Source organism: Amblyomma mixtum, chromosome 6 (genome assembly GCF_055824585.1).
Source record: "Amblyomma mixtum isolate Tamu chromosome 6, ASM5582458v1, whole genome shotgun sequence".
Classification (NCBI taxonomy): domain Eukaryota; kingdom Metazoa; phylum Arthropoda; class Arachnida; order Ixodida; family Ixodidae; genus Amblyomma; species Amblyomma mixtum.
In genome coordinates, this window is record NC_143017.1 from 86868484 (window position 1) to 86895061 (window position 26578).

Consider the following 26578-nt stretch of genomic DNA (forward strand, 5'->3'; position numbering starts at 1 on the left):
TTCTAATAAGCTTGTTGTAGGAGTAGAATTTCAAAGTATAGTTTGGCACAAGTCATTTCTGTCATCATTAGAGTAAACGCTTCAACGATTGCATAGTTTGAATCGTCGTTATCGGTATGAGTCACATGTAGCCAGGCCTGCGGATTGTTCGAATAGGAGCTTTGGGAAGTTAGAGCTGTGTGAGAGCTGTTTGAGGGGCAGGGCCAAGATGACGAGCTACTTGGCTGTTCCACTGAAAAAGACTTCCGAAGTCGATTTAATTAAACCCCTGGCCAATGTGATATCCATGTACTATTCCACAGCCGACGAACCGTCCAACTACAATGAAGCTCTGACGGAACTGAACAAGCTTCGCATGAACGCAACATGGAGAACCCTCGACAAACACGAAAGCTCGTTGGATATCATGTACAGGTACGGCATTGCTGCCTTGACAGTCGTTGCGAACGTCCGTGTGTAATTCCTATTGAAGATCGTGTGCGCGAGTCATTCAGTGCTGACTTTCGACTAGAGGTTGTTTTTCAAGCGTTTGCATGCCTTGGGGGAGGCGGTGTCCAGTACCGCGATATCGAAATCATGCGATTGCGTTGTGCTTCATCATTAATCTTCGGAATTGGACCAGTTTTGCTCAGTATTAAGCACGGATGATGAACAGTGGTAGTATGTACTGTGAAGGTGGTGTGCAGACTTTCACACGCCGTTCAGATATTTTGAACGGCTGTGGTGTAGCGTTGCAGCATGTTGACGTTTGTGCAGGTACTACGATCAGCTTACGTCGCTCGAATCGAAGGTCCCACCCAACGACATTCAGGTAAAATTGGGCTTTCTTTCTACTCTTAAAACGCAGTTGATAACTAGGCGCACTTAGGTTGCGCTGCTGTCTGAGTAGTCTCGAGCCAACAAGTACCGGAAAAATTTGACAGCCGGGAGCTTCAGTACGCGCTTGTGAGAAGTCGGTAATTCTTGTTAATTCAGTTTTCATGTTGTACGCTACGTGACGTGTTGTCTACCTGTTGTATGCGTCCGCACTTGTCTTAGCTTTCGGTTCTAAATTACAATTTCAGTTGTCATCTTCACCAAGATGAAAAGCTTCTTGTGTTATATATTCAGGGTGATGAAACTGACCCATGAAATTTGTGACATTTCAGATACCATTCAAGTGGAAGGACGCTTTTGACAAAGGCGGATTCTTTAGTGGAACAGCCAGCTTGAGTATGAAACAATTTGTTCGAAGTTGTTCTTTTGATCTTTAGGCTACTAACACTGTGTCTGCTTAAAAGGATTTTATTGATGGATTTGACATTGTAAAAAAAAAAAAAACAATTGTCGAGAGCTGGACATATATTTTTTTGCTCTAAACTTTGCATCTGAGGAATCAAGCTGTCACAGCTGTCAAGCTACATCAGCTTGACAGCTGACAGCCATTACACCATCAGGTGGATAGCAAACTACATAACATGCCTTTTGCATGGTTTGGCAGTATTTTGTTTGTGCTTTTCATAAGCGTGTTAAGGACTTTCCTTTTTTTAATGCTTGCAAAGGCTATCTGCACTTTTTTTTTATTTAGCTGCTACATTTGTTAGCTATGTTCATTTATTTTTGTTCTATTCTGCAATTTGTATAGGCATTTATCTGTGACTAAGTATGCTGCTGATATTCCTGTGGGAGTTTATATGTTTTATTCATACCTGTGTGTGCATAGCTGCCTATCCTGTTGGTATCACAATGCATTCAAATAACGTTCTTGCTTCCTTGAGCAAAATACCTAATTGCATGCTCACTAATTTTTTGTTTGTTTGCTTGGAATGTTGCCTATAAAAGAAAAGTTGAGCTTGTAGTTGTACGTTGTACGTTGTGGGTTAGTGCTGTTGTTATATTCCTTATGTGTTTCATAGAGAATATTTTATTGTTATTTGTCTCCGTAACCTGGTGTTCTAATTTGCTCTCTGATGCAACTTCTTTGCTGTTCAGTTTTCCTAGTTAAGTGTAGACATCTGTTTTATAGGGAAAAGAGCAGAACTGAACACAGCTACCCTCAAGCATCATTTTGGCTTTCTCCGCTTCACAACTTACCGCCTTTTTCTCTTCTCCCTCCTTCTCACTAGCTCTTGCATCGATCAGCTATGAAAAGCTGTGCATTCTGTTCAACATTGCTGCCATGCAATCCCAAATTGCCTCCGGTATGGGCGCTGACATCAATGATGATGAGGGTCTGAAGACTTGTGCAAAGTACTTTCAGGTGAATGTCTCATTTGCCTTGCTTGCTGGTGGTGCTGCTGTTGATTCCTGTTAAGCGGTGTTTACTTCATGTAGGGGTTGGCACCAATTTTTCATGTTGTAGGTTGTCGAGACTGTACATAACCTACATTACAGACTTAGCAAAATGTTACAGACATTACATTACATTACAGACTTTTGTAAAATACAAACATGGGGTAGTTGTAAAAGTTGGCCATATCAAAGGATAGTGTTTCTGAAAAGGTTACCTATAGAAGAGGAGAGTGGTTAGACGAGTGCTTCTCACCGTTCTCGTCTTGTGTATAATCTTTTCATGCCTCTCTGAATAATGACCGAAGCAGTGTAGAGTATACTGCGGGATGGGAATTCGTGGAGAAAAAAATTATTTCTGTGTTGCCTTTCCAGCCAGTAAGCTGGTATTCAATTCAACTAATGGAGCACTTATGTTCCCTCATGCATGTATGGTTTTCAGTGACCTGCTTTGCCTGATCGCAGAGAAGTAAATTTTTTCCCCTGACCCTGCAGCCCACAAATTTGACCATGACTGTACCTTACTGTCAGCAGCACCAAAGGCTGACTTGACAAAAGCCCATTACATCCATAATGCCTTCGTCAAGGGGCATAAGTGATTCTGCAAAACTGCATAGTACTGCGGAGTGCACAGCTGACTGTATCAGTGTGAAGTGTCATTGCATAATGGGTATTTCTGTCTCGTCCACTTGCAGCATGCGAGTGGAATTTTTCAGCAGATGAAGCACAGTGCACCAAACGTGCATCATGACCTCACGCCTGACCTCGAAGCTGACACAGTGTCTGCACTGCAGGCATTGATGTTGGCCCAGGCACAGGAAAGCTTTCTCCGCAAGGCCACTGCTGGTGTGTGCACTTCCTTAGTTCTCTGGCAGTGTTTTTAAAATAGGCACCTCTGAGCCCTAGGTGTTATACCACTCTGTTGCTTGTTGGTGTTGAAATGCTGGCATAACTGTTATAATTTCTTTGTGGCTTTGTATTGTCAGTCCAGTGTAACTCTGTGTGAAACAATTTGGCTAGCTTCTGCTATTCTTTGTTGATTTTGTTTCACTGAGACAGGTTCGTAAGGTAGGCAGAGAATGCAAAGGTGATTTGTCAGTATCTTGGTCTGGCCTTTGATTTGATTTCGATTTGTCTTGATTTGGCCTTTGTCCTGCTGCAGATACAAGTGGGCATTGGATATTGATTTCTTTATTATATGTTGTAAGAACATTGGAACTTCTTTCTGTGGTGTAATTGCAGGGTGTAATTGCAGTGTACTAGCATTTTATTTTTTTGTAAGGCAAATGCTTATTTCTGATAAGAAAAGCATGGAAAGCATGAAAACCTTTAATGTGTTGTGTTCTCCTTTCTGCAGATAAAATGAAAGACAATATCATTGCCAAAGTAGCGTCGCAGTGTGAAGAGCTCTATACTGATGCAGCGAAACAAATGGGAAGAGATTCTCTCAAGAGCATTTGGGACAGGGTAAGCTATTTGCTGTGGACTGCAGCTGTTGCCGACTTCAGTGGCAACCTGCGATGGGGAGGAAGCATGCGTGCAGCAGAGTGTTGTGTGTATAATATGTGTTCACTACATATCAGAAGACTGAGCTGCAATAAATTGTTATTGTTATTGGCAATCTGAATCGAGCAGAATTACTTGCGAACGACACTCAGCTACGACAACAGTGGCTGTTCAGTTCCAACATTTGCTTTATATTGTAAAAAGAAAAAGTGGGTTTAAGACCGTCAGTCAGACTGTGTGGTACCTTGTTGGTGATATATTAGTAAACTTTGTTGACGAGTTTTTGGGAGCAGTGAAATGTAGCTATAAGGTTGCCATTTGTTGGAGCCATTTGCTGTATACTTCTGAGATAAGATTCTAGGGGTCCAAGTATCAAATTGCTGTTTGACATGAAGTGTGTGTTCATTATCTGTGGTGTTTGGAAACGAGGAATTGTTTACTCTATCCTGTCTTTGCTTGTTTGCCATCTGATTTTGATAATTATCATTGCACACAGTTTGGGGGCTGGAGGATAAGGGGCCTAGGACTTGTTAAGCTGTCGAAAAATGACCTTTTTCCTTGACTTCTTGCGTAACTGGGGGTATGAAGTGAATGAGTGGGTAAGAATGGTTAAGGGGGGACACTGGTCTTGAAAAAAAAATTTTTATTAATGATGTCACAGTTACGAAATCTTCAGGGAATATGTATTTTTGCGTGCTGATTCTAAATATGCCATTTAATTTCATGTAAAACAATTCCTTGAGCATTTATGCACTTTTTATGCTAGTATTTTGCAGAGAGTTTTGAAGAAAATTTGCTACAGGAAACTCGCTGAAATGTATGCCATTGGGTTCTCTTGACACCAAGGAATACAATAAGGGTGAAATTGTCTTCCTGCCTATCATAGAACTTAAGTTATAGAGTTTTGAAGTTGTCGCTTCAGAAATGAGAAGTGAAGTGTGCGTTCCTGTTTCTGCAGTGGCAGCTTCAGTACCCTATAACTCAAGTTCTATGATAGCCAGGATGATAATTTTACCCTTATTGTATTCCTTGATATCAAGAGAACCCAGTGGCATACATTTCAGCGAGTTTCCTGCAGCAAATTTTCTTCAAAACTCTCTGCAAAATACTTGCATAAAAAGTGCATAAGTGCTCAAGGAATTGTTTTACACGAAATTAAATGACATATCTAGAATCAGCGCACAAAAATACATGTGCCCTGAAAATTTCATAACTATGACTAAATTAATAAAATTTTCTTTTCAAGACCAGTGTCCCCCCTTAAGTGAGGGAGGAAAATCCTACATGTTAATTGCCTTGTGGTGTAAGCAACACTTAACAGAGATGCATGTGTTCGTCTTGTCTCGCAAGGAATGGCTTCCGATAGTGGTCAGCAAGCAGGCAGCGTTTGGCGCCATAGCGCAGTACCACCAGGCACTCCTGTGCCATGCCAACAAGAACGTGGGTGAGGAGTTGGCGAGGCTGCAGCACGCCATGGACCTGATGAAGACTGCCGAGAGCCAGGCAGGGGTGTCGTTCTCCTTTCGTGACGAGGTCAAGAAGATCTCCCTACTGTACGAGGAGGTCAAGAAGGACAACGACTTCATCTACCATGCCCGCGTGCCTGAGATCAGGAGCCTAGCACCCATCGGCAAAGCTGTGCTGGCCAAGCCCCTGCCAGTCCCGGAGAAGTTCAGCACTTCTGGCCAAGGTGTGCAGTTTTGGTGCTTTTCATTGGCATTTTTTTGGCATTTTTGTGCCACTGTAGGTGCATGCTACTTTAAGCAAGTATTGCAGTGAGGAAAAAAAGGAATTTGATCAGACTGGCTCATTTAGTAAATGTAGTAAGGCCAACAGTCATTATAGTTTCGGCTTTGTAGTAGCTACGTGGCTTGTAGTGCTGTGAAGCCTGTTGCGCAGTTTTTGTTTGACCATGGGCAGATAACCGTTGCCCACGTTTTTACCAAAAAAATTTTTGCTTTCATGCGAACTATTTTTGGAACCTTTTAGGAGTCATTCGATGATCAACCACGTTCAAATTATTTGGACGTTTTTTTTCCACTCCCTGAGGTAGATGAGGTGGATGCTCTTTAATTCAAACTCTACACAGTTCAAACAAATTTTTTGTTCCTTTCAAGTTTAAATTATGAGGTGTTTACTGTATATTGCGGTTGTCAGAATGGCTTGAAGCAGCAGCATCCAGCCCTGACGCATGATTGTTTTACTGGATTCGCTGTTTTCTCTCTTGTTCAGATCTCTTCAGTGCTCTGCTGCCTGTGTCTGTCAGCCAGGCCCTGCAGAAGTTCGAGGTCCGGAAGACTGAGATTGTCAACGGGGAGATTGCCAAACTGAGACAGCAGACTCAGTACCTGAACGGGTATGTCCATGTACTTGTCCCTTCAAGGGACAGAGCACTGAATTTTAAGCACCCAATTTTTTTTTCCAACGAAATAGAAAGCTTGCTGTCTAAGGTGCTCTATTCTGCACCTGTTTTGTTAAAAACGCTGTTGTCGATCTTCACGGAGAATTTTTCAATCGGGGCGTGCGCTTGTTTTTATGTAGGCCGATGCTGGAAATCATGATCAGCAAAAACGATGGGATTGCGTGTTGACATAAGTGATGTACCAAAGAATAATGTAAATTGTACCCCTTAGACAGTAATTCGACATTTTAATATATAGTAGCATCATTTCAGTTTCCGCACCCAAAGCTGTTTCGGCACAGTGACGTACACCTTGTTGACGAAAGTTTTAGTGGACCGTGGTAGCCACTTCATCCAAGAAATGCAAAACTTAGTGTTGCCATCTAGCGAAAAAAGCGATCTTTGGCAATGCGATGGATGTTTTGTTTTCCATCAAAGGGCGCACCTGGAGAGAGCTTCAACTTTATTAAAACATGAGCAACACTCCTGAAAGAAAGAGACACTGTACATTTAAAACAAATAATTGATATTTTACTGAGATGTGGTCATGTGGTGCGCTACGCTAATAATGTGGCAGTGTTTCACTGCAAGGTGGCACTTCAGTTTGTTTGGTGCAGTTTTGGTATCAAATTGAAGTCCTCATGTCTCCGATACTGCAGTGCTCAATTCTCACAGTATGAGGCGCGACCTTTTCATTTTCTTCATAAACTCGTGACACATTTGTGTGAGTGGTCGGTCCATTTAATGGTCTGGATTCCTCTTTTTCCATACAAGGTGGCCTTTACTTCAGCCTGTGATCATGGTGTTCAGCTGTAATAAATCGCGAGTTTTCTGACTGGGTTTTGCAGGAAGCCTTGTGTCCATTGGAGCGCTATTTGGGTTCCCAGAGCACCTAAATCCATGCATGCTGAAACCCCCTATGTTGCTTTTACCCACTCTTTTGGGACTCCTTGTACTGCATTGCTTACAGCAGACTGTTTCAATCTACAGCCAATCACCAGTATCGAATTTTGGCATCTTTTTGAGGGGCTGTACATCTTCCTGCTTATTCTTGTGTACGGGTTTAACTGGAAAAGACAAAAGCGAAGACATGCGAGGTTGCTCAGCGTCTTTTGAAAGCTGTTAGGATTCCCAGACACTGTTAAGATTGCGGACCCCTGTAGCAGGTCAGAGGCCAGCTGGACTGCATGATACGTTTTGCCATTGCACCACTTGGGCTGTAGGGAGTGTGGCTAGAGAGAGGTTTAAGCTGTTGTTGCAAGGCTGGCTGCTTTGGGTGCTTGAACTCTGAGCATTAGGCACTGACTTGAGCCATGGGAAAGCATAGGTGCAGAAGCTTCAGTGGGAATACATTTTTCATTGATTTCGTATACAGTACAGCAATGTTTTGCTGAATATCAAGTGGCACTAAGCCGTTCCTACCAATTTCTTTTTAGTGTTGAAATGCATCATAGGGCTTGCGTTCCAGATTTTTTCCCACTTATAACACTTTTGTAATAAGGGAGTAATTGGCATCCACTGCGCTCGGGTGGATGCCAATGAGTAATTACTCCCTTATTACAAATCTTCTCCGCCTTGGGGGATTCCCCTAAACATTTGACCAACACAGTACCCACTTCGAGTTACTGATCAATTCGCTCTCGCCCTACCATAAGCTTGCCGTCCTGGTTAGCTCAATTGGTAGAGCGACTGCTCCGGTGTAGCGGTGGTCCTGGGTTCAAACCCCGGACCAGGACGAATTTTTCTTTAACTGCGAAGTTTAGAGAAAGCTGTATGGCTGCGCTCGGGTGGATGCCAATGAGTAATTACTCCCTTATTACAAATCTACTCCACCTTGGGGGATTCCCCTAAATATTTGACTATAACACTTTTGTGTCTACACTGTGGAGCTGAACTGGACAGAAGTCTAGGTCCCAGCTTACCTAGACAAGAGTACAGACCATCGACGTATTTAAAATTGTACACTGCATATGTTGTCTTGCAGATAAGGGGGTACATTATCCATGTTGTCCGGGTGAACTAGGAAGAACAAGAGAATGAAGATGAAGGAGCAGCAGACAGAGCAGGGGAGGATTTAAAGGTGGAGGAGGGTGACACCTGCCTTTGTCCAACGTACAGGGTCTTGGCATCTATGAACCTGCCTGCTGCTTTGGAGGACACAACCGGCCACAGCCTTCCACCCAGCATTCGGGACAAGGCAGAGGCCGTCAGGGCCAAGGGTGGTGTCCAGGCCATTCGGAAGCTGATCAGTGACCTCCCTGTGCTGCTCGAGAGGAATCGGGAAATTCTCAACGAGGTCAGGGCTGCCGCCGCTGGCCTTTGCAGTTCAGCTTGTACGGTGGATTCCCTTTAATCGAGACTCGCTCAGTGTTAACTTACGCTTTTGATCCTGTCATCATCATGTGAATTAGAAAATTGTCCCCTTAGTTCGAACCCTGCGTAAGGTGAACCGATTTTCTATCCATTTCGAGTTAGAATTATTCAGTGTCGACTGCATTTCTGTGGCCGTGCTGCATGCTTTAGTATGTAAGTTACTGTGTAAGTGGTCATTGCAGCCCGGTATTAAGAGCAACTCGTGAGTGAGTGATTCACAGTGAGTGAGTAGAAAAACTTTACTGGGAAATAAGTAGTGGTTGTCTCGCAATGGGCGGGCCTCGTCCTCGGTTTAGGGCTCTGACGACTTGGGCTGTCCGCCCCGCAGCCGGAGCTGGTCTTCATAGTTCATGCTGGTCAGTGCGGCCTCCCACTACTCAAGAGTAGGATTGTGCTTAACAGGGGCAACCCTTAATTTGGGGCATGCCCATGCTGTGTGGTATACCGTATTTACTCGCATAATAGGCGCACTTTTTTTCCAGAAAATCCGGCTCAAAGTTCGGGGTGCGCCTATTACGCGGGGTAAAATTTCCGGAAAATTTTTCGACTCGCAGAATTGAACACACCACGTAAACGCACTCGTGTACGGGCCGCACCCCGTTTTCGCGAAGAAAATGTTCAAAAAAAAAAAAAAAGTCCGTGTAAGGGCCGCACCGAAACTTTCGGAATGCACGCGCCGAGGCCTCCGCGATCGGCTCCGGCTGCGCGCAACGGGCGCTTGATCGCGGAGGCCACACAGCGCACAGGAGCTACCAGACGCCGCCCACGGAGGGCGCCCAAGGCCAAGCTCATCATCATCATCGTTTTCCTCCGCCGCGAGCTTTCGCTATCTAATCGCCATCAGCATCTCCAGCTCGTTTTTGTTGTTGTTGTTGCTGTCAAGTGCCGGGATTTGCGGTAGCGCGATAGTTATCGTGGTTTATGGCTTTGCCGCGGAGCGTTGATGTTTTAGCTCGACGGGCAAGCACCTTAACAGCTACACGGCTGGGAGTTTGCTCTCGAACGCGGCAAGCGTGCGGCAGGTCCGAAAATACGACGTGGCCGAGAAGTGCGGCAGTTGCGAATGCGGCGTCCCTAAATTTTCGTACGCGACTTCAAGCGCCGAGGTTTTCGCGGGCCTAAGTCGGGAACGTTTCCGGCTGGAAATGAAGCTTTCCAAACAGACGTTTAAAGTGAGCATCCCTGAAAACTGTGTGCGGCTGTTCTACGCGATGTCGTTGTATGTGCTGTGGGTCCGCAGCAGCTGCGACGGCAGCAGCACTAGTAGGGACTAGTAGTCAGTTCAGCAAAAACTTTGTTAAAATAGAGATTGGGAAGCGGGGGGTGGCGAGGCGTCGGCTTGCAATCGTGTAAATACAGTATTGATTACAGTGCCAAGTTCGGGGTGCGCCTATTATGCGCAGAAATAAAAAAATCTGATTTTTCGCGCCCTAACTAGGGGTGCGCCTATTATGAGAGTGCGCCTATTACGCGAGTAAATACGGTACTAGGGGTAGTCCCTGCATAGTGGGCATTTATTGCTGTATACAGTTGGGGTGGGTTTGTTTATGAAACTGAGGTGGAAATAGGTATTGGTCTGCCACTGTCTCCACATCACTGATTGTTCTTTGCTAAGTTTCTTGTGTGGTGGTAGGTAGGGAGGTTCGGAAGCATTTGCTGGTCTTGAGAATACTCATGGGTAGGGTCCGTCTTGTTTGGGCATAATTGCTGTTACCATACCTTGGCAAAGCGCGTGAAACTTGCTCAGGCCCACAAATAAAAAATAAGCTTGCATCTTAATGAGCAAGTAAAACATGCCATCTGTGAAATTTCTCCTCGCGCTAAACTTGTACTGCACAGAATCACTCAGTTGAACTCACTCTGTTGGATCACCTGTTTTTAGGTTTGCTTTTACGTGGGCTCATTGAGTCAAAACTCACTCTAACAGGCCCACTTGGAATTTAATTTAAATTTAAAGTGGATCTTGGGGGGAAGGGGGGGGGGGGTGTACAGTGCAGCTATTGTATTCGCTTGTTTACACCAAACGACTGCAAGGAAATGGTCATCAGTGAGACAGCTGCACGCACAGTTGTTCAAGGAGTGTCATTCAGGGCTGTGCAAGGATTGGGAGCAGCTGTGTCAAGCTCGGGTGACACACGAGCATTTTCTGTTCATGGCGAAGAACGCTGTCTTGTCCCTTGTGTGATGAATAAACGAGGCACTTAATAGCTGTGGTGAGACTAGGACTTGTGTTGCATGACCTGCACGAGACTACCATTTTTGCTTCTGGAGGGCACTAAGCATTGAGCGTTAGTGCCAGCTCTTCAGCTGTGTTCTTCTTTTATTCTTTGCTTCTTCTGCAGGGTGAACGGCTGCTCCAGGAAGAGGAGGAGTCCGACCGAGAGCTGCGGACACAGTTCCGAGAGCGGTGGACGCGCAGTCCGTCGGAGAAGCTGAACGAGCCTCTGCGGAACAGCCTGGCCAAGTACAAGGAGATCATGCGTGTGGCTACCGAGGCTGACAAGACAGTCCAGGAGAAGTTCCAGAAGCACCAGCGCAACATTGAGCTTCTGAGCGCATCGGATGTAAGTTGGAAAGCACCGTGAAGGGTGGCCTACTTTGAGTCTGCTTCACTTGTTGCAGCTGTGATGGTGATGACTTGATTTTGCATGGCGCTAGGGCATCTTGGCTGAAGTGCACCATGACAAACATATTTTTGGTTTACACAAAGTTGGGTGAGATGCATGTTTGTCCAAGCATTTTGCCCCAGCAAAGCCAAGTGTCAGGCCAGGGAAGCTTGTATCCATTGGAAAACTGGTAGGCACCTGGTAGCACTGGGGATCGAGACCTGCACCTCCTCCCATAAACAGGGAAATCAGTGGATTGCAGTTCTTGAGCGGCCTTATTCAACGATAGCCCGAAGTATAGTTTGACAGTGAAGAGCTCAACGCAATTTCTTAAGCTATGTTCTTTTCATTATCACATCAGAGAGAGAGAGAGTGTGTTTGTGTGTGTGTGTGTTTTTATTCCTCACGCTTCTAACAAAGTGTTCAGTTCGCTGCACTGCACCCTGGATGTGCTTCTTAATGATAAGTGCATTTTGTTAGCTCACATCATCTGCAAGCAGGGGCTACTCATACATAATGCTCAATTTTAGACGCACATGCTTTTTGTTGTGATCCACAAAAGGCAGTGCTCATTAAAGTTGGTGTGGAGATGTTCTTAAAAGATGTCTTTGCAACCTGCAAAAGATATTATTGTGTAGAGTCATTGTTTGCTATAAATAAGAAAGGAGACTTTGAACCATTGTTCACAAAGCACATTCCTTGTTTTTTCTCTTTCATTTTCACATTTGCTGAAAAAACTAAAGCAACACATACTAGAGAGCAGAGTAGGTTTTTGGCTTTGCTGATTTTTTGTCAGTAAGTGGCCTTAATTAATCCATTGCCATTTGATTCAAGTTTATTTCACATTGCAATAACATATAAAGCCATCTGTATTTGTGTATACATGAAGCAGACATAGATATGATCTAGTCCTCTGACACTTGTCTTGCACATAGCTTCTCATCTTTAGTTCCATGCTTCAAACTATCTGAAAGGGAGGAGGCTGGGTACAAATTGAAGTTGGCTTGTAATGATAGATTGCTGCATTCTTATGACGTGGAGGCAACTTTCGCTGAAAATTGCCTTTGTGTGCTAGACAAGGCCGAAAAATTGTATGCAGGCATCACCGTCTCTGGCTGGTTTCATGAGCAAAGTGTGGCAGCGTCAAGACTGTTTTCTGAATAAGGATCTCCGAGGCTTTATTGCGCCACCATTCACTAACGCTAAGAGATTGAACCAAATGGCATAATTTAAAAGTGTTCCCACCTGAAGAACTAATGTTAACAACAAAAATATGCCTTATATCAGCATTATATCAGCATTAGCCTCAAAGAGCCAAACAGTCGATTTTTATTGAAAACAAAAACTGGGTGATATTGCCCTCAATGTCCCTGTTGCGTCAGGGTCTGTAAACAAGTGTTGGCATACACACTGCCCAGCATTTGAGTGCTGTGGTTTCTCACGCATAAGGACATTTGCACGGAAGCTGCCGAAAAGGGGAGGGGAAAATAAAAGGGAGAGAAGGAAAGCTTTAAGGTTTGTAGACACTGGTTTGTTAGACCCCGCGTCCTGTTGCATGCAGGCTGAGCTCGAGAGTGGCATCCCCTCGGGCAACCCCACAGCCTCCAACTCGCCCTGTGTCCAGCGGCTGAGGCAGCTCATGGAGGAAGTGGAGACCATCAAGGCAGAGCGTGAAGCCATCGAGTCTGAGCTCAAGAGCTCCACAGTTGACATGAGTGAGTGGCATCATCTGCACTTTCTCCGTCATGCTGTTCCGACTTGCAGGTTGGTCTGGAACCACTTTGCAGCTGCTGCATTAGTTACTGAGATCCTGAAATGCCTTTCACTGAAATGCCCTTTATCTTTGAGGCTTTTCTGCTCTCATAACTGCTGGCACGCTACGGCCAACACAGTTTTGGACACGTGCAGTTCCTCCAACCCTTGGTCAATCATATGTCGTCTGCTTGCATTGTTATGCTCAGTTGCTGTACAAGGTGATCGGCCCAACAGTGGCATTTCATATTTGGTGACGCAACGATAGCCATTCTGGCACAGTGGGCAATGGCGACATAGCAAAGGCCGCAGAAGGCTGAAGATTTTAATAGAAGCTTGGGAACGGGCTTGAAAAAGCATTGCAGAGCTTCTTTAAAAGCCCTAAAATTTTTTTTAGCTCAATGTAGTGCTCTTCAAACACATTTATAGTCTCAGAAATATCTTCAATGCTTTTTCATCAGGCAATATTAGGTGTTGTAGAGTTTCATTTTTTTCTTTTTCTGCAATGAATGGGCATGCCGTCCTGCCTTTGCATATATACTCTGATTATTTTTCAGCACCTTTTACACCACTTGAGAGTGTTCTGTGACTGACTTGCCCACTACAGAGCCCAAATTCCTGGCTGCCCTGACTGACGACGGCTCGATCAACGAGCAGGCCCTCTCTGTGGAGATGCTGGGGGAGACCCTGGGACCACTGCAGAAGCAAGTTGCTGAGAGCCTGGCCAAGGAGCAGCAAGTGGTCCAAAGCATCCAGGTGGGTCGCATTGTAATGAACAGCAACAAAAGCAATATGGTTTGTAATTCCCACATAGTTGTTTTAAATGGTCAGCTCCACAGCAGAGAATTTGTATTTTTTTACACTAGAATGCCAATGATACAAATGTCATGGGATTGCAAAAAAATATTCGTATCTTAAAGAACGAAGAAAACCCACATGCAGGAGCATGGAAAATGCATTCACGCAGATCTTTTTACGGTTGACAGAATTTATTTTCAACCATGTGCCACTGCTCGCTACTTCTGGCGCATATTGTGCGACCGGCAACTGCGGTGTCGGCGATGTGTGGGTAGCACTTGGTGCTTGAGGGTGTAGTTGCAGCTTGCTCATTCGTATCGTCCGTAGTGGCATGGGAGTCTGTTCAGAATGTTCAGAACATGTGAAGTTCTATACATTGCACTCAATGGGCTGTGGTGAGTTCGTTTTACATATTCATGATTTTATATAATGGTGACATCATAGAGAGTAGACGAGGTGATCGACGTGACACTGGAACGAGCTCTTTATTGGGCTGACCTGCGCCCACAAGTAACTGAGCTCAGTGGCAGCGGCGATAGAGACAAGCATGTCGTCGAAGAACAAAATGCCTGCCACTCTCTTGGGCAGCTGACAACAGACTTTTGAAATGTGTGCGAAGTAACCTTAGCAGTCTCAAACAGCATACGATTGGTTCCGCCTGGCTGCAAGCATTCGAGATAAATCTGGTCGCATCATGCATCACAGAGTGATAAAAGCTGTGTGCCAGCAGCATTGAGCGTGAAACAATAAACATTTCAAAGCTTTGTGTCAGTATCATCCCGAAATTCGGACCAACCGTCATATATCATCAAGATTTCACCGTGTTTACCTTCTTACTTGAAGTACTTACAGGGTTAAGTTTCTAGGCCATATGAGGAATTGACAGAATTTCATCTCCTCACTGTATGACAGCCCAGCACACTTCCATTGATATTGTGCTTGCTGCTACAGTGAAAGCTCATTAATTTGAACCTCGATAATTCGAATTTTTGGATAATTCCAACTACACTACTTACTCTGGCCAAGCTCCAGAGAGATCTGTGTATAAAAAAGCTCGTTAATTCGAAAGCGCGGCGGTCCCCCTACGGATAATTCGAACTATGCGCCGCCGCGTCTGGGCGGCTTGGCACGCAGGACGTGGCCAAAAAAAAAAGCACCTCCGCATAGTTAGAGGCTGCGCACATCCTAAATGGGGACAGAAGATGGAGCCAGACTAAACCATGGAAGGGTGGGTAAAACCTAAATGGCGCCATCACCGGCACGGCGGCCAGCGGCGCTGGAGGTAGGGGTTGGCGGCCGCGGTGGCATGCATGCTGTTATGTAATGGTGACATCATAGACAGTAGACGAGGTGATTGACGTGACACTGGTGACACTGGAAGGCTGTGACTTCGGACGGGCGCTGCAAATTACATGCGAAAAACTTTTTTTTTTCTTTGCGAGTGTCGTCCATCCTTCCCATCAGTCCCCAATGGAAGCACGCGGTCAGTCGCAATCATGCTGCCGGCTTTTATCATTTTAGCATCATTTGCTGCAAAAGGCGTTTGCTGCTATGGCGCGTTCCAAAATGATTGAATGGCAGTAGATGGCGTCCGCCCCAATCGCCCATGGCACGATAAGGTGAACATACTGAAAACGAGTCTTGCACAGGCGGACAAGCGCTGGCACTCTGCCAAGTTCACTTCCCCCCTTGCTAGAGCTAATGTCAAAAAGTAAGTCAAAGGGTAAACACACCGTGAAGTTATCACTGCGTAGCATCTTGGCACAGTGCCAAGAAATGCCTTGTGGACCGTGATGGTGCATAACGTATCAGGGACAGGGAAGCGTCGACTGACGCTTTTTTTTTCTAATTCTTAGGCAAAAATAGGGGGTGGGTGGGTTTATTATGCGAGTGGGTTCGTTACACGAGTAATATACCATAATGCAAATGGTTCTTCTCAGTTTTTTCGAGGCCATTCGATAGTTCAAACATCGGATAATTCGAACTTTTTTCCCGGTCCCGTGAAGTTCGAATTAACGAGATTTTACTGTACTATGTCATGCATGTGGCCAGGTTATCCAACAGCATTCATGCAATGGCACCTTGTTCCTTATTTATGGTGAATGAGGCAGCTTTGCAAACAAAAAGGATCTGACAGTGCGAAGGAAAATGCTAAAGCTCATCGAAAGAGCATCACAAGCCACGACTCACACAAACCTGCTTGCACAGCATGCACTCATTGTGACAGCATGAGATGGTAGATGCTCTTTATATCAAATCACTGGAATCGAAAGATATTGTGATTACACTGTCGGGCAAACCATGACATGTTCCCATTTTCTGGCACCTGGGTGGAAGTGTTGAAAGTTTTCAGGTGAAGTACGCAAGTATAAGCTCCTTTTAGCGGTGTCAAGCCTTTTCTGCAGCATACTAATCAATGACCTTCATTTGATTCCAGGCTGCCAATGCCGAGTTCTGTCAGGAGAAGCAAGGAAGGGGTGGAAACAATCGCGAGGCTGCCTTGATGGAGCTTGCTGCAGCTTACGACATGTACATGGAGCTGATGGCAAACTTGGAGGAAGGCACTAAGGTACGTTGATCCATGTTGCTCTTTGTGAAGCGTGCAGTTGTCAGTCAGACTTTCTACAGGAAGCGAACTCCTCATTTCATAAAGGGAAAGGGGAATAAAAGGGAGGATTATGAAGAGGAGCATTTCCAAAAGCTATATTTATGTTTTAACAACGCACCAGAGTAATTTATTTATTTCTCTGACCGATGGCATAATGGTGAAGTGAACGGTCAAAGATTAAAGCATTACTGTGGTGACAAGCTTCTCTGATCTTTTAAAAAAGTGAAGGGGCATTACATAGATGTAGAGCGAGATTGAAGGAAATGCATATGCTCGTTTGCCGTGGTCAGATCACTAGCTAGAGCTGACTGACATCTAACCTCTTCATTTGCGTATGCTTAGCAGATCAATGCTATGCCAAGTCCGGTAGCTCTCATGTTGGTTAATATTCTTTTTCTCTCTTCTTTCCCCAGTTCTACAATGACCTCACCCAAATCCTGCTTGCCTTCCAAAACAAAATCAGCGATTTCTGCTTTGCTCGGAAAACTGAGAAGGAAGAGCTGATGAAGCACCTGCAGCAGTCAATAGTGAACAAGCCTGCTCCAACACCAGCGCCACCTTCTCATTACGGTAGGCACTGAGCAGAGCTTTGATGTATGATTAGTCTCTACTTGCCACGGTAGCTCCGTGTCTATGGCATTTTACAGCTGAGCGCAAAGTCACAGGATGAAATCTTGGTTGTAGCAGCTGCTTTTCATTGGGGGTGAGATGCAAATAGCATGCTGATTTGCTCTACATTGTTTGTGCACTGTAAAGAGCCCTGGGTGGTCAAAATTGATTCAGAATCCTCCACTGCAACATCACCCATAGCCTATACACAGCTTCGGGATGTAAAACCCTACACATCATTGGGTCTGTAAAGCCTTATGCGAAGCCATGAAACTGAAGGCTTCTGTGAACGAGCAAGTTGAGTCTAGCCAGTGTTTGGAATATTTTCTTCAAACTTGAGGTTATATCTAGTAGGTGAGATTGACATTGAGTATGTCAAGGCTGGTCTGATTGGATGACGGCATGCTTTGAATATTGTTTAGGTCTAGTAAGTATGTCTTAATTCTCGCTATACTGATGTGGAGCTGTCACATTCTCCTTACCTTCAGCATGCCCATTCAGTGTATGCTGAGGAGAGAGGAAGATCGGGTATGGCACTGTAGAGGTACATCTACTTCTCCTCTCCTAGTATGTTGTGGCCATGCAGGATTAGGAGCCATATCCAGGGGTGTTAAAAGCTGGCTTTTCCAGGATGTGGCTTGCATGTTTTGGAGTTGGATACCAAAGGTGTCATGCAGGAAGCATTTCTTTATTATGTGCTTTGACTGGTTGAGAATGCTTTAAAACCTAGGTTCTTAATCAATCACATAGCCATAAATTTTGTTTCGTGGGCATTGTTTCGGGTCCATAAAAAAAGTATGCGAGAGCCAAATAATTGAATTATGTTTATTTGTTAAGATGCTGAGTAGCTTTTCAAATCTGCCCTAAAAAAAATATTCGAAAACTTGCATACTATTTGATTTGTGGAACAAGTAGCTAACCAGGTGATACGATGGTGTGATTGGTTGATAGTTTACCTCTCTACTTGGTTTGGGTTCTACGAAATGTATTGCATAGCAAAAGAAAGCGAAGTTTGGCAGCACTGAATTCACCTGCAGCACCCGTGGAGAAGGAATCATTGATTTTGGTTTCTGGCCAGACTTCTCACTAAATGTGGCTTTGAAAGCAATGATAGCAAGGGTTGGAGTTGAGGGCGTTAATATAAAAATAAACTGTCATGAATATACTGGGTGTAGCTCATGAATGGAAGCGAAAGGTAGCACATTGAGATGCAAAATAAACAGGTTTGGTGAAAGGAGAGTGTGTGGTGAAGAGTATTGATTAAGTGCACTCAAAAACCACTGCAGATATGCTAAATGCTAGAACTGATTTGGTCAGCATGTTGATTTGCATGTGTGGCAAATTTTGATTAATTTGCTGCACGTATGGCTGGAATGGTGTTGCATGTAACTGCTATGTCCTTTCTTGTGGTTGTCCAGGTTTGAGTTGCAGTGAACAAATGCAGTGAATGCATAAACATTTCCTTAAGTTTTGGTAGTCACCCTGAGCCACTTATGTTTTGCAAAATCTTCTTCCAGGAAATTTGTCTTGAAACTGGCAAGTAGGCAGCTTGGGGTTGTACTGGTATTTTTAGCCAAACCATTAATACCACTAGTTTCTTTTAACACCCTTTCGATTTCTTCCTCTGCAGCGATCAACAGCTGCTTCTGGGATGTTTTCTCATTTTGCTTGGCTTACATATAAATGCCAAATGTTGGCAACCTCGCATGGTAGCACAGTGTGGTTGTCAAGAAGGAAACGGCTTATTTTCATTCAGCATTGGTTTTGGCTGGCAATTCAGCTTTTGTTTAGTGCATAAAATGTCGTCTTTTCTTCAATGGCGCTACCGCAGTTGCTCAGTGGTTATGGCGCTCGGCTGCTGACCTGAAAGATGAGAGTTCGATGCCAGCCGTGCCGGTCGCATTTTGATGGAGGCGAAATGCTAGAGGCCCATGTACTGTGCGATGTCAGTGCACATTAAAGAACCCCAGGTGGTCGAAATTTCCGGAGCCCTTTACTACAGTGTCCCTCATAGCCTCAGTCGCTTTGGGATGTTAAACCCCCATATGTCATGAGCCATTTTCTGTAATGGTGATGCTGAACAGTTGCATTTTTCGCAGCTTCAACACACCCTTTACCTCCTTTTATAGAGCCGTCTCTAGCACCACTGAAGGTTTCATGTGGCTGCTTCGAACCATCTGCCTGCAGAGTGGAAATTTGGTGAATTTACTGTACAGCTTGCAGAGGTGAAATGTGGCCCTTGGAGGTCTGACGGGGGTTTTGCCAGTGGAATAAAGATCTAATGTGGCTTAATCTACTTCTCGGATTGCACCAGGTGGCACTAAACTACCCACCTCATCCATTATCATCATATAAACTTTCCACATTTATGCCCACTCGCAAAAAAATCTACCTGTTTGTTTTTTTGCTGTCGTGTCCGTCGTTCCGAGCAGGTAGCACTGGTGGATCGGCAGTGAGCAAGACACCTCCTCCGCGACCCCCTCCCCCAAAGACGACCAGCAACACCCAAGTTTCGCCGAAGAAGGTTTCAGGTGGTGGCCCCAAACCACCTGCTTTCAGAGTTAATTTCTGCTATAGTGATAGAGCTTTCGCCATGAGGTTATTGTAATGTAATTCAGTTCTCTTGAGGGCCCAGAATCGCAGCTTTTCTGGCTATGCTTCCAAGCTTGTCTCGCGGCTTTTTGAACAGTGATTTTATCTTCAAAGCATCTTAATATCTTACCTAGAAGGCAGTGCACACCTGAGAAAGATCATAAATAATTTGCCTGCTGATTTTGAGCAAAAAAAGGGGGGGGTGGGAAGAAAGGGAAATCTGGGAAGGGGATTTAATTTTTTGCACATGCTTCCAAATATTGCTTCCAACTAACCAATTGTGCCACAAAACTGATCAAACTGCCTTTTTGTTCTTGTTGGTTTTCATGAAATGTCATCTTTTTACTGCTAATGGATTGCTTGCCTTTGAGAAAACGGAACCATGTGTCAAGATAAGATGCAGTTTAGCTTCCTTTCCACACCACCAGATGGCGCTAAGCTACCAGCTGTCAAGCATTCTGCACTCATGCCCGTTCTTAATGACAAACTCGACTTTGCTCGTTCTTGTCCCGTCGTTCCGAGCAGGTGGCAGTGGTGGATCGGCAGTGAGCAAGACGCCGCCTCCGCGGCCCCCTCCCCCAGTGACGGTTGCCAGCAGTGCTACGACAGGTGGCGGAGGGAGCGCCGGGGCACCGCCCTACCCGCTGCATGTGCCCCAAGGAATGCCCCAGCCCCAGGTGGCCTACCCGGGGTACCCGCAGTACCCGGGATACACACCGTACCCAGCTGTGCCCATGCCCACCGTGTACAACCCTTACGCACAGCCGGCGTACCCTGGTGGTGGAGGTGAGCTATAATAATGATAAAAAAAAAGTTAGGGTACTAGTGCCATGCCAGTGTCGGTAGAGAGGCAAGCAGAGCATTGCTCTTGCATTGTGGGCTGCTGTTTTTCCATGCTGCTAATTCATGTTGCATTGTTTCATGTTAACGCACATGAGGTCCTCCTGAAATTGAGTTAGTAAGCATTCTTATTGCTGTCAATGAGCAGCACACGACGACAGTGATGTACTTCGCAAAAGAGAACAAAGTAAGTGACTGAGTGCTTTCTGTGTACCACAGGTGGCATTACACTGCTTTTGATTATACGCATGGTGGGGTGCATGTAGAATGAAAGCAGCAGCAGTTGTCATTTTTTTTTCAGGCTGTTGTGCATCTAAAATAAGGTCTCTATTAAAGTAGTTGAATTGAGTTCGCAGTTGCATTTCTGGTGAGCTTGGGCTCTGCAGCAACCTCCTGCACTTTGTTTCACCTCTTGCCACATTTTCGTCCGGCGAGTCACCGAATTTTTGAGAAGGAAGGACATGCGGCCGTGTGATACGCGGCTGGTAGGACAAATCGCTTTGACTGTATCCGCACCTCGCAGGTTTGACCGTGATTCCCAGTGCGAGCTCTTCGTTTTATACCGCTCATTGTTTTTGTCCAAGCACTCGTCGAGGCTTCGAGAAGAATAAATGATACGTGGTGGAGTAATATGGTTTTGTGGGCACACTACTTCCATAGCCTCCGCAGCATTGATTGCTTTTATGAAGTTGAGTATAGTTTCCATGGAGATACCACGTCTGGAAACACGGGATGTTTCACAAATCTGAAATGGTCGTAAATCTCGCAGTTTCTTGTAGGCGTTGCTTATTATTTTTTGCTCCTTTCTACTTTTTATGCAGATGTAAGTCGATAGTACAGGGATCAGATTTGTGAGACATAGCTCTGAAGAGCATAACCATACTGCTCATGTGTTCAAGCTAGAAGTAAGCGACCTTATGCATGCCACAAGGTCGCCTTTATGCAGTGCAGATGGGGACTTCTGGATTTGAGCCCCCTATTCTGAAACTCTTGCATGCTCTCATCCTTGAAAAAGTGGACACGGTTTGGTAAGCTAGCCAGCTAAGTACATTTCTTGTGTGAAGCGTGACGATTATGACCCAGGGTGGTTTTAGTTGTACAGTGGACTATGTATTGCTAATTGAACTCGCTGAATTAAAACATCCGGTAATTAACATAGTATGGTGGTTAGTACCAGTGGCGAGTCTGTAGCCACAGACAAGACGATGCCATGTCAGTTTCTGTAACGAAGTGGAAATTGTTCTGTAAAGCCCTGCAGCACGAGGAAATTTGCTACTTTTCCGCACAAAACTGAAACTGAGCACGTGAGGCATGCAGGAAGCCCAGCGTATAAATGAAGCATCTGCTAATGTGTTGCAATGACTACGGCACCAAGTTCAAAGTACTGCTTGCACTCTTGTATCCCGGTATGCTCTTTCTTTTGCTTCATTGCTTTCAAAAATAACGCCCACCTAATTAGTGTTGACAGTCGTTTCTCTTGAACCAAGTGATTAAGGTATTAAATAGGAAGTGCATGCTATGGTATATTATTAACGCAGGCAGCTTGAATTGGAGCCATGGGCACTGCGATACATCGCCAGTAGATACTTGCATTTGTACTGAACTTCTCGCTTGTCTCACGAGCTCAGTTCAAGTTTTGTGCTTAAAAAAAGAATCTCATTTCCTCGTGCTGCAGAGCTTTAGACAATGTCTTTTTCTTCGTTTCAAAATCCGACATGGCATTGTTTTGTCCGTGGCTACAAACTCGCCATTGGCACTAACCACCAGACGGTGCTATTAAAGGTTTGTTAGCGATTTTAGTTAAACAGCTACCTAATTAGCATAATTTTCATAATACGTAGAGTCCTCCTCAGCTGACATTGTATTCCTGAAAAGATTTTCTTTGTTTTCCGACCTCCCGATTTTCAGGCATTTTTGAAAATGCTCGCTGAAAGACATGATATAAGTTCCCACGTGGCAGCGAGTGGCACTGATGTCAAGTAGTACTTGCTCATAGAGTTTCTTACTATTACCTGGAGGGAAAGCTGGCGGCGCTGCACTTCAGCCACCATGGACGCCCAAAGCATCATGGGGCGGTGAGCTACTTGTTGCGGCACAGTCGTAATTTTTTGGATACATGGAGTGGCACTACTAAGACGTTTCATTTCGAAAACTCTGTTCGTGTGTGCGCAGACGACTTTCACGCGAACACAGTGTGCAAAACCCATAGTAGTGAAAACGCCACGACACAGGACGCCAATAAAAGGTTTCACTTTTCCGAAATGCCATTAAAAAACCTCTTATTGTATTTAAGGAACAACATCTTTTTTGAAAACATATTTACTTTTAAAAGCGCGCCTGTTAATTACGAAATATTAGTTTTCATAGTGTTCATTACTAGGCCGATAGGAGAGCGAGTCGTCTCTTATTTTGGGCAAACTTTGCACTTAAATGCTTTTCTGCTCGGTGGTTGCAATCATTAGACAAGATATTGAATGTTAGAACGTTTGTAGTTATCAAACAGCTTTATTTTTCTATTATTTTTTGGCCAAAAGTTGCAGTTCCGCAACAAGTAGCTCACCGCCCCATGATGCTTTGAGCGCCCATGGTGGCTGAAGTGGTCTCGAGGGGTCGCCATGCAAACTCCCATAGACGGGCTGCCAGCTTTCCCTCTAGGTAATAGTAAGAAACTCTATGTACTTGCTGGACGCCATGTCTAATAAGGGAACATTCATTTCTGTTTGCAAATTGCTTGCTTATTTTTGCAGGTGTGCCTCAGCAGTACCAGCCGTACCCGCAGTATCCACCCGCCCAGCATCAGTACCCAGCATATCCGTATCCGCGGCAGCCACACTGAATGCCAAGCCATTCCTTCCGCGAGCGACAGAAATAGATTTAGTTTGCAGGAGTGTGGCTAACCTCGTATGCTTGTTTTCTTTGCTTTGCATGTTGTTTGTTGCTGTACTAACACGTGTCGCTTTTATTTTACCATACAACTCGCCTTATGAATTGTGGCCAAAGTTCGATTTGCAGCAAAACACCGTTTTTATGTTTTGCTATAGCATGCCATGGATAATCTGAAAATTGATTGGTGAATTTTTTTTTCGTTTTGGAGGTGATGCCGCTTATTGTTGGGTGCCTTGAATGGCTCATTCTATTGTTACTTTTTATTGTTGTATCTTTTCTTCTCGCATAGGACTTTATGTATACACAGCCTTCACTTCTTTACAAGTATTGAATGATAAAGTTTTTAATGTGGTCTCTCCAATAAACACATGTAATTTAAATTAACGGCGGTCTGTTCATTGACGATTGGCATTTCCTTCCTTGTGTTTGAAGTTGTGCTTATGTTATCTGGCAAGTGCCAGTCTAAGTAAGCCTTATGATTGGTTAAAAAAAAAGTGCTTTGATGGCCAAATGTTTGTTTATGCTGACAATAGACTTAAGCATTCATGTATGATTTTACACACTTCTGGAATGAGTGTTTATTTTGTCAGTGTTCACACCATTCTAATTGGTTACTAATGTACATGCACTACACACACACACAGTATTTGTTCCAAAGTTGCAGCTGAATCTAAACAAACTACTGGAGATCATAACTTGCAGCAGACTGGAAATGTTCAGTTCACAACCACATTCTTAGTTCATACAGTACATAATACAAAATGTTTGCTTTGAGACAAGCAGTCACTGAACCATATAAAGTTAAGTCATTGCATCAGGCTTCAGTACACACTATACACTGCATGGCAAATTTAGTTCCATAGTGCAGTGTGCTAGTAGTAGATGAAAATCGCAGCATTTTGTTTGCTAGGTTCAAATAACTGCAGTAGGCATAAGAGTGAGGCGTTCTGTTGCTATCAACTCGCAGAAAAAAAAAAAAAAACTACTTTTCAAGACTAGAAGAATCATGTTTAAAAACGCACAATAAAAAACATGTATTTGGCACAAATAATAAACGTGACTATCAATGTGATGATGATGAATGTTCCTTACTCACATGCTTGCCACTGATAGATGAGCAGTAACGTATATTACAAGTGTATGCTAATATATCACAGTTTTAATCAAGTATGCATGGTTCTGAAAAATGGTATAGCGATGTACAAGAATCAGCACCAAAAGAGTGTGACATTGCATTATCAAATTAAGTATCGGACTGGTAAAAAATGGCTGGCATGCTAGAGCCCTTGACACTTGGACATATATATATGAGCGTACACTGTCGAAAGTGCCTGGAATAAGCACATTGTATGACTAGAATGTGCAAGAAACTTTGCACAATGATATGACAATGTTTGCAAGATGATACGGAATGTGTTGCACATGAACACGTATGACATAGTAGACAGCATATAGTTGCACCAGCCACTTCCTAAATAGCTAAGGGATCAGCTCTGCGCTCTTTAAAGATGCACATACCGAAATTAAAAGGAACATACTTTGTTCGCTCGCAATGAGCTCGTGAGGCAGTATAGAGCCAAGTAAAAGCACAACTTGCATGCACCATATTTGCTGCCAGATCGTGCAAATATCCATATCTCTCCATGATTCTGATTTCTAACGGGGCAGCCCCACTGCGACACTGCAAAGGAAACGATGACAGCCTCTTAAGTTTGCAGGCACGGATGGGGGCACAAGTCGCTGGCAGCAAGGCGCATTCCACCCGCAATAAAAGCTGAAACCACGTATGTGCCGAACACAGATCGGCCACAGAATACTGCACTGTTCGGGCCCACACAATGCTGGGTGGGCTCGAGAGGGAAAACTTTAGACGGGCGTGTCAGCCGTCGACTTCTGCGGCTGCGTCTCGTCGGCTCGCTGCACGTCCGAAAGGACGACCACCTCGTAAGGACTGCACTCTTCCATGTGCAAGAAGCAGCAGAGCCAGCCGTAGAAACCTTTTTCCCAGTCGGGCACCTCTCGCTTCCACTTGTCGTATTCCCACGAGATCTGAACTGCGGCCGCGTACAAGCCGAGCCCGAGTACTGCGGGCACGATCAGGAACGGATAGAAGATGATCCAGAACGGGCTCAAGAATATCTTGTGAAAGATAGAGCGTTTTTCGCTGAGCACCACCAGGATGTTGTACCACGTCATGGTGCCCAGGTAAAATGAATTCGCGGCGGAGATGACGAACACGAAGGGGACGAGAACGAAGGAAAGTAGCAGAACGTGCGGGCCTTTGTTGAGGCCGAAGAAACAGTCGTCCTCCTCGTCTTTGATCTTCTGGTCCTTGATGCTGCTCTCGATCTCGTCCAGTTCCTCGCGTGAGATGTTCACCTTCATGTCGATCGTGGTGCCTTTCTTCTTGCCCCGTTTGATGGTTCCCGTCATCGTCACGTACCGGCTCCCGTCCGCTCTCAGAGAAGACCGCTCGTTGACGCTGGAGAGTTCTCCGTCCGTACTGGCGTTGTCCGTCGCTTGCGATCTGTCCGTAGTCCACTGGTCCGGATCGCGCTCGTCCGGATCGAGCTGGAACTCGACTGACAGCTTGCGCTGCGGCCTCGCTGGTGCCGAGCCTCCGCTCCGGTCGCTCTCTGGGGTCTTGTCCGGCGTGGTAGCTGCACTGCATGGCTTCCCCGCCGACGCCACACGGTGATCGGAAGGTATTCCGTTGTTCTGCTTTGCGCCAGAAGATCTCGGCGACTTGCTGCCGTTTCTTTTACGAGGGGGAACGAACACTGGGCGCTCCACCTCGGTCATATCGAGCGCTTCGCTATCGGTCAGGAACGCTCGTTTGGTCCCGGAAGCGGGTCCGGCAATGCGTGCCGGTCGGTATTCGAAGGAAGACGGCTGCGCTATCAGAAACTAACGCGAACAGCAAGAACCTTCATTGTGGAGCTAAGGGAAACCAAGCTGTCATCACGACTCTACCAAACGTCAACAAATGATCAACAACAACTAATCTGTAAAAACAAACCACACACAAAAAAGTTTTGATGGTGAGTGCGATGAGGCTGCTGAAGATATTGCAAGGCTTGCAATAACTTTATGCAAAGCTGTAAATCATAATGAAAAGCACCAGGTTCATTACCAACGTAAAGAAAGCTAAATAACTAGCATGCAACTTTCCAAGATTACAGAAGGTTAAATTAAAAAAAACTAAAGTGCCTCTACTTACTGCTTTCTGAAAACGAAACTGAGTCGCACGAGGTCGAGCAACAGTAGAACTCCGTCGGTCTTTCAAGAGCTGTGATTTAATGAGTGTAGCTTATTTCTCGCGATTTTTTCTACTTGTTG

At 44.9% G+C, this 26578-nt stretch overlaps 2 protein-coding genes across 3 annotated transcripts; one reads left to right on the forward strand and one right to left on the reverse strand.

The window, feature by feature from the left end:
- The first annotated feature begins 10 nt into the window (after positions 1 to 10).
- On the forward strand, positions 11 to 24311 carry ALiX (programmed cell death 6-interacting protein-like protein AliX). Of its 2 annotated transcripts, XM_089548311.1 has the most exons (17): positions 11 to 414; positions 757 to 811; positions 1149 to 1212; positions 2106 to 2239; positions 2964 to 3114; positions 3626 to 3735; positions 5125 to 5464; positions 6007 to 6130; positions 8294 to 8471; positions 10891 to 11112; positions 12716 to 12869; positions 13514 to 13662; positions 16142 to 16273; positions 16726 to 16882; positions 19354 to 19452; positions 20039 to 20299; positions 23101 to 24311. In XM_089548311.1, exons 1-17 carry the CDS (start codon positions 209 to 211, stop codon positions 23187 to 23189), a joined length of 2625 nt encoding a protein of 874 aa, XP_089404437.1. In that variant the 5' UTR covers positions 11 to 208; the 3' UTR covers positions 23190 to 24311. The 2 variants fall into 2 exon arrangements, with proteins under 2 accessions (XP_089404437.1, XP_089404438.1); XM_089548312.1 differs by lacking the exon at positions 19354 to 19452 and having other exon boundaries at positions 31 to 414.
- Positions 23437 to 26265, reverse strand: LOC149339604 (transmembrane protein 169). The gene has a single exon (XM_089548314.1). It carries the CDS (start codon positions 26039 to 26041, stop codon positions 25106 to 25108), a length of 936 nt encoding a protein of 311 aa, XP_089404440.1. The 5' UTR covers positions 26042 to 26265; the 3' UTR covers positions 23437 to 25105.
- Between the last annotated feature and the right edge of the window lie 313 nt (positions 26266 to 26578).